Source organism: Coregonus clupeaformis, unplaced genomic scaffold, assembly GCF_020615455.1.
Source record: "Coregonus clupeaformis isolate EN_2021a unplaced genomic scaffold, ASM2061545v1 scaf1408, whole genome shotgun sequence".
Lineage (NCBI taxonomy): Eukaryota > Metazoa > Chordata > Actinopteri > Salmoniformes > Salmonidae > Coregonus > Coregonus clupeaformis.
The window spans coordinates 132650-138994 of NW_025534862.1; the positions used below are offsets into that span (position 1 = coordinate 132650).

Consider the following 6345-nt stretch of genomic DNA (forward strand, 5'->3'; position numbering starts at 1 on the left):
TGAGAGGTCAAAGGTCAGGGGTTAGGACAGACACAAAGGGTTAAAAACCTGAGGCAGGAGAGGCTGCTGTGTGACACTAAGAGGGTGTGGCAACCACACAGCCCAACCCTCACACAAGAGTCTGGCTACACTGAAGAAGGCAATGTGGATCTACATGCCTGCCTAGGTGGTGGCATGCCTAAGATGTGCACACACACACACACACACCCTGCTCACACAAACACACACCACCTCCCCCCACACCTTCTTATAGATGAGGCTGAAGAGAGCGATGCGTATCTGCATGCCCAGGTGGTGCAGTCCAAAGATGGCTGGCTGCAGGAGCAGGAAGCGAGCGGTGAAGAGAAGACAGAGACCCAGGGCGAGGTAGTAACCCTGCTCCCGCTCAGGGGCATGGATGGGGTCGAACGAGCCGATGATACGACCCAGGAGCTGGGGCTGCACTGTCTTCGACGCCTCCTGTAAGAAAGAAAAAAAAGATGCAGAGACATTGATATAAAGAGTTCAGAATCTATCCTATAAAATATTTGCCCCAGCCCTACAAAATATAATTTGGTGGCACCTTGATATCATGGTCTTAATGATGTACCTTGATACCTCTAGTCTTATTTTCCAATCAACTCTGAACGGAACTGATGGGCATTCCTAGAAGGTTCCATGGGGAACACCCCACACCACCAGGTTATGCAAGACCTGCTGCTGACTTCAGCTTCCTCTCCGAGCCGGGGACACTGGGATACTCACACTGCAGTGACACATGCATTTTCTCCATGCTATTGGTCATGCCGCTAATTCACTAGTAAGTAACACACGTACGGGACAGAACAGGCTAACAGCCAGCTTGGGTTGGATTGAGGTCAGTTCCATTCCAGTTCCAACTCCCTCCATCAATTCAGGAATTGAATTTTATTGTCATCTCCTCATTGACAATAAATGGTAGCTTTTTTTTCTTTCTTGAATTGGAATTTCCATTTCCCTCCTGAATTTAAATGGAATTGATCAGACACACAACCCTAGCAATGGCATAACACGTATGCTGTCACAATACATTACATGTTATCATATGCGAGATACGAGATATGAGAGACAGATGCACTTTAAAAAAGCAACATTGTCATGTGCGTATCACAGTATATTTAGGTGCTGGGTGGAATAACACTATAATAAGAACCAAATAGTGACCTACATTTTAAATACAAGGTGGTTCATCTGGTATCGTACTAATAAAGTATGGAGTCCTTTTTGACAAACGTGGCAAACTCCGGTTGTGAAGAGCCCACAATGTGTGCAGGCTTTTGCTCTAGCACAGCTCCAACACACCTGATCAAATAGACTGTTAAACTGCAGCCTCTCCAGGTAACCATTGGTCAACGGTGCTTTACACGGAGAGATGGACTCACCCCAAAGTACAGCAGGATTCCGTAGAACACAAAAGGCCAGAGGAAACAACGGGAGAGTGCCCGCAAGAGCCGAGGCTTCTTCTTGGCCGATGCCACTTCTCGGTCCCATTCTCTACACCAAGAACACAGACCAGAGGAGTTAGAAGCTGTTAAAAAACACATACATTAGCTAACAGTAAAAGTAAAGTAGGGGCACATTGTTCAGGGCACTGGTGTATAACCTGGGAGATTTGGTTAACTTATTAAACAGAGTGCAGAGACCTTAACGAACGAGGGAGAAAAAGAGGAAAGAGAAAAAGGTGAGAACATTTATGACACAAATAGAGCGGGGAGGGAGGGAGGGAGAGAGAGAGAGAAAGAGAGTGAGAGAGAGAGAGGGACAGAGAAAGACAGCAAGAGAGAGAGGGACAGAGAAAGACAGCAAGAGAGAGAGGGACAGAGAGAGAGCGATAGCGATAGCGAGAGAGAGAGAGAGAGAGAGAGAGAGAGAGAGAGAGAGAGAGAGAGGCCAGAGAGAGGGCAGAGAGAGGAAAGAGAGAGGCAGAGAAAGAGAGCGGAGAGAGAGAGAGCAGAGAAAGAGAGCGGAGAGAGAGAGAGAGGAGAGGGACAGAGAGAGAGAGAAGAGTGAGAGAGAAGACAGAGAGAAGAGAGAGAGAGAGAGAGAGAGAGAGAGAGAGAGAGAGAGAGAGAGAGAGAGAGAGAGAGAGAGAGAGATAGAGAGGGGGGGAGAGAGAGAGAGAGAGAAAGTGAGAGGGAGGGAGGGAGAGAGAGAGAGGGGGGAGAGAGAGAGGGGAGGAGGGGCGAGAGAGAGAGAGAGGGGAGAGAGCGAGAGGGGGGAAAGAGAGAGAGAGAGAGGGAGAGAGAGAGAGAGAGGGGGAGAGGGGGGAGAGAGAGAGCGAGAGAGAGCAACAGGGGGAGAGAGAGAGGGGGGAGAGGGGAGAGACAGGGGAGAGAGAGCGAGAGAGAGAGCGAGAGAGAAAGTGAGAGGGAGGGAAAAGAGAGAGAGAGGGGGGGAGAGAGGGGGGGGAGAGAGAGGCGAGAGAGAGAGAGAGAGAGAGAGAGAGAAAGAGGGACAGAGAGAGAGAGAGAGAAAGAGGGACAGAGAGAGAGAGAGAGTGCGAGAGAGAGAGCGAGAGAGAGAGACAGAGAGACAGAGAGAAAGAGAGAGAGCGAGAGAGAGAGGGGGGACAGAGAAAGAGAAAGAGTGTAAGAAAAAAAAACGAAATAACTGTAAGTCGCTCTGGATAAGAGCGTCTGCTAAAATGACTAAAATGTAAAAATGAGAACGTGTGCACGGATGATAGATTGAGGGACCATACCAACATGTTAATTCAATGTAAAGTTCAAATTCCCATGCAGCTACCAGCAGTATTTGGCAGATTAAAAAAATGTCCCGGTCATCTATCACCCTCCAGGCATCTGGCCCTTTTAAAGGTCGACTTTTACACCCATTTAGAGGGCTGCTGGCACCCTTTACCGTGACGCTGCCCCTACCCCAGCCCCACTGGGGCCCCCGAAGCAGGGCCATCATGGGGCAGGGTTGTGTTTGCGTCATTTCGGGGGCGAAAACATGGGTGGCTTTAACGGGTGGTATTTAAATGGGTGGTATTTAATGGGTGGCATTAAACGGGTGGTATTTAACAGGTGGTATTTAATGGGTGGTATTTAACAGGTGGTATTTAACTTAACAGGTGGTATTTAACTTAACATGTGGTATTTAACGGTGGTATTTAACGGGGGTATTTAACGGGGGGTATTTAACGGGTGGTATTTAACGGGTGCTATTTAATGGGTGGTATTTAACGGGTGGTATTTAATGGGTGGTATTTAACGGGTGGTATTTAACAGGTGGTATTTAACGGATGGTATTTAATGGATGGTATTTAATGGGTGGTATTTAACTGATGGTATTTAACGGATGGTATTTAACGGGTGGTATTTAACGGATGGTATTTAACGGATGGTATTTAACGGGTGGTATTTAACGGGTGGCCTAAGATCCTTCCCTTTTTCTTTATTTTTTCTTACAATCCTCTCAAAGGTGACATTTACTCGCTCTTAAATAACGGGGACAGAGCGGAGAAGGCACATACAGTGTGGGGAGAAGAGAAAAGGCAGAGGGATTGGAGAGAAAGTGAGATTGAGAGAGAGCCCAGCCTGCCCCATCCTGTCTCCAGTGTGTTTGTTTGGGAACACGCTAAGGTTTATGTTTGTCTGTCCTCCTCCAACCAAAAACCATCCCATATTTTAGGTTGGGGTTGTCTGTCTAGAATTTCCAGTTTCTTAAGCTAAATCATTGCAGTCATTGGATGGGCGGTGGAATGGATGGGGGGTTATTACAGTAAATACACTTAAAGGGCAGTAAGAAACATGAATGATCAACTCTCTCAACTCAACAAGACGACAACAAAGAAGGGACCAACAACAATGCCAACAGGAGCACTCAATTTGATATATTGATATAAAATAGGTCCTTTACGTAGGCTACTGTATGTACATGTGTGTAATCAAATTAGTTTCTAATTTAGAATGTATTAACTTCCAATGTGATTCTAATTTAGAATGTATTAACTTCCAATGTGATTCTAATTTAGAATGTATTAACTTCCAATGTGATTCTAATTTAGAATGTATTAACTTCCAATGTGATTCTAATTGAGAATGTATTAACATCCAATGTGATTCTGATTTAGAATGTATTAACTTCCAATGTGATTCTAATTTAGAATGTATTAACTTCCAATGTGATTCTAATTGAGAATGTATTAACTTCCAATGTGATTCTAATTGAGAATGTATTAACTTCCAATGTGATTCTGATTTAGAATGTATTAACTTCCAATGTGATTCTGATTTAGAATGTATTAACTTCCAATGTGATTCTGATTTAGATGATGAATAATAGTTATAAAATGGTTATATCAATTTAATATGAGTCCAACGTGCCTTACATTTTCATAAAGTGAGGCACTTTTGCTGATACAAACCTTTCTAGTCGTTCAGAAAGATTGTCTGCGAGATCAAAAGATGGTGCTTTATAAATATCTGTCAACTCCAACTTATTTCTGAAGCCCTTCCTCAACAGTGGAGATGTCCACCTGCAAAACAACCGAACGGGTATAGGAGGTTTATTTAGTTTTATTTCACCTTTATTTAACCAGGTAAGCCAGTTGAGAACAAATTAATTTGAATACAACATGAAATCAACCCAAAAAAAATGTAACCATGTCATTGGATTTAGATTAACAGTTGGGTGAAAAAAGACAAAATTCCCTCATGTTGATGACTTTTGCAAATCCAATCAGTTTTCCATGTTGATTTAACATTATTACATTGACTTTTTTGTTGAAATGACATGTAAACAATGTTGATTCAACCAGTTTTTGCGCAGTGGAAAACTCACAACAAGTGAGTAGGCTATACATTGGGTATAGGGTATAGAATATAGCCTACTTCTGAGGTACCTACATAGATCAATGTCCTCTGAAGTTTACCACAGATAGGCCAAATCAATAAATGTATAAATTAATTAAGCAAACGCCCAGTCATATAGGGTGACAAAATCAAACAGCAAGCAAACAGCAGAGTGCATGTAATGGGAGAATTAGGCATACTACATCTTAGATAGCATTATATAGATAGCTAAAAGATAGCTGAATATCTATTTGTTTAAAAAAATATATAGGCAATCCTGAGTAGGCTATGTTGCATAATAATGAGTTTTGGGATGACATGGACTTTTCCAATGGCAGGAAGCATGTGCTGCGTAGGCCTATTGTAGGATACATGATGGCACTGTACATATCTTTTACGCGCCGGAAGAATGACGAGATGATTAGTATCAATTACACATTTCATACAAAGATAATCATTATGAAAGTTGGAGGGCAATCGGAACGTGACGCACTAGAGCGCAAAAGGGCTGCTGGAATTTCCTCTCGGAGCAAAACAGGACACAGAAACTGTCCATGGTGCATAGTTGCCCTAAAAGTGACCATTGAAACAACTATAAAATAATAAGTAAAATTCCTGTGACCTGCCTTGACCTGACCTGGTCCCCTTTCAACAATGTGTTCTCCAAATCTGGCAACCACGTCTAGCAAATCATTCCATGGTTTATTTACGTGTCCACGTCTAGCAAATCATTCCATGGTTTATTTACTTGTCAAATCAGCCGGGACATAGATGAAGAAAACATATAATTCCTTACCAGAAGAAATATTTGGAGAGGAAGTTTGCATCTTCCACGGGTGACTTCTGCATCCTAAGAGCACCGCCAGTTTGATTTCACTGCACCTGTATCGCTGTGTCGCTCACATTTGTGTCCCTCCGCTTCCCTTTTCCTTGAGGATGACCCAGCCCTTGTTCTGTTCTGACTGCCCCACCTTGTGCCGACTGTAGCCTAAATGCGCAGATCAGAGGTGATGTCAATGTTGCGAAAATTGTCTCTTCCCAAGCCGGAGCTGCGACCACTATCCAACACACTATCGTACTATCCGGCTTCTCAGTTCAGCATTTACTGTTCTCGCACACTGCAGAGCGCACAACACAGACCGCAGCAAATGGGCTGTCTTGTCCTTTCCTTGATCCCAACAATGAGAACACGGTGGTTAGCGAGAGGATCATTTATGGGCTCGCCAAAGATCCCGAGCGCGTCATTTCCATAATGACAGGCCCCTGCAAAAAATGACACGGGTTGCATATTGTGGCAACCCAATTTGCAGAGACATAAACTACTACATTGCCCACCACTTTTTAGCAGGCTGGTTTCACCTCTTCTGCAATTATGTGACCTATTATTTGAATCAATAGGAGGATATGTGATATCATTAATTTGATAGAATGAATGTGGTCCTTCAGAAAACCCAGTTATATCACCTGGGGCTCCAAGCAAAGAATGTATTAGTCTAAAAATATTAGATAATAGAGTTAGTCTGGAGAATAT

The 6345-nt window shown here is 43.5% G+C and overlaps 1 protein-coding gene across 1 annotated transcript in view; it reads right to left on the minus strand.

Moving 5' to 3' along the window:
• LOC121561492 (cystic fibrosis transmembrane conductance regulator-like) overlaps positions 1–5829 on the minus strand; it is a 90686-nt gene extending 84857 nt beyond the window's left edge. Inside the window, exons 1-4 of the mRNA XM_045218163.1 lie at positions 5611–5829; positions 4388–4498; positions 1401–1512; positions 244–459 (exon numbers count right to left, since the gene is read on the minus strand). Of these exons, the coding sequence (XP_045074098.1) occupies positions 244–459; positions 1401–1512; positions 4388–4498; positions 5611–5663 (492 nt within the window). The 5' untranslated portion in view covers positions 5664–5829. The remainder of the gene's footprint in view (positions 1–243; positions 460–1400; positions 1513–4387; positions 4499–5610) is intronic.
• Between the last annotated feature and the right edge of the window lie 516 nt (positions 5830–6345).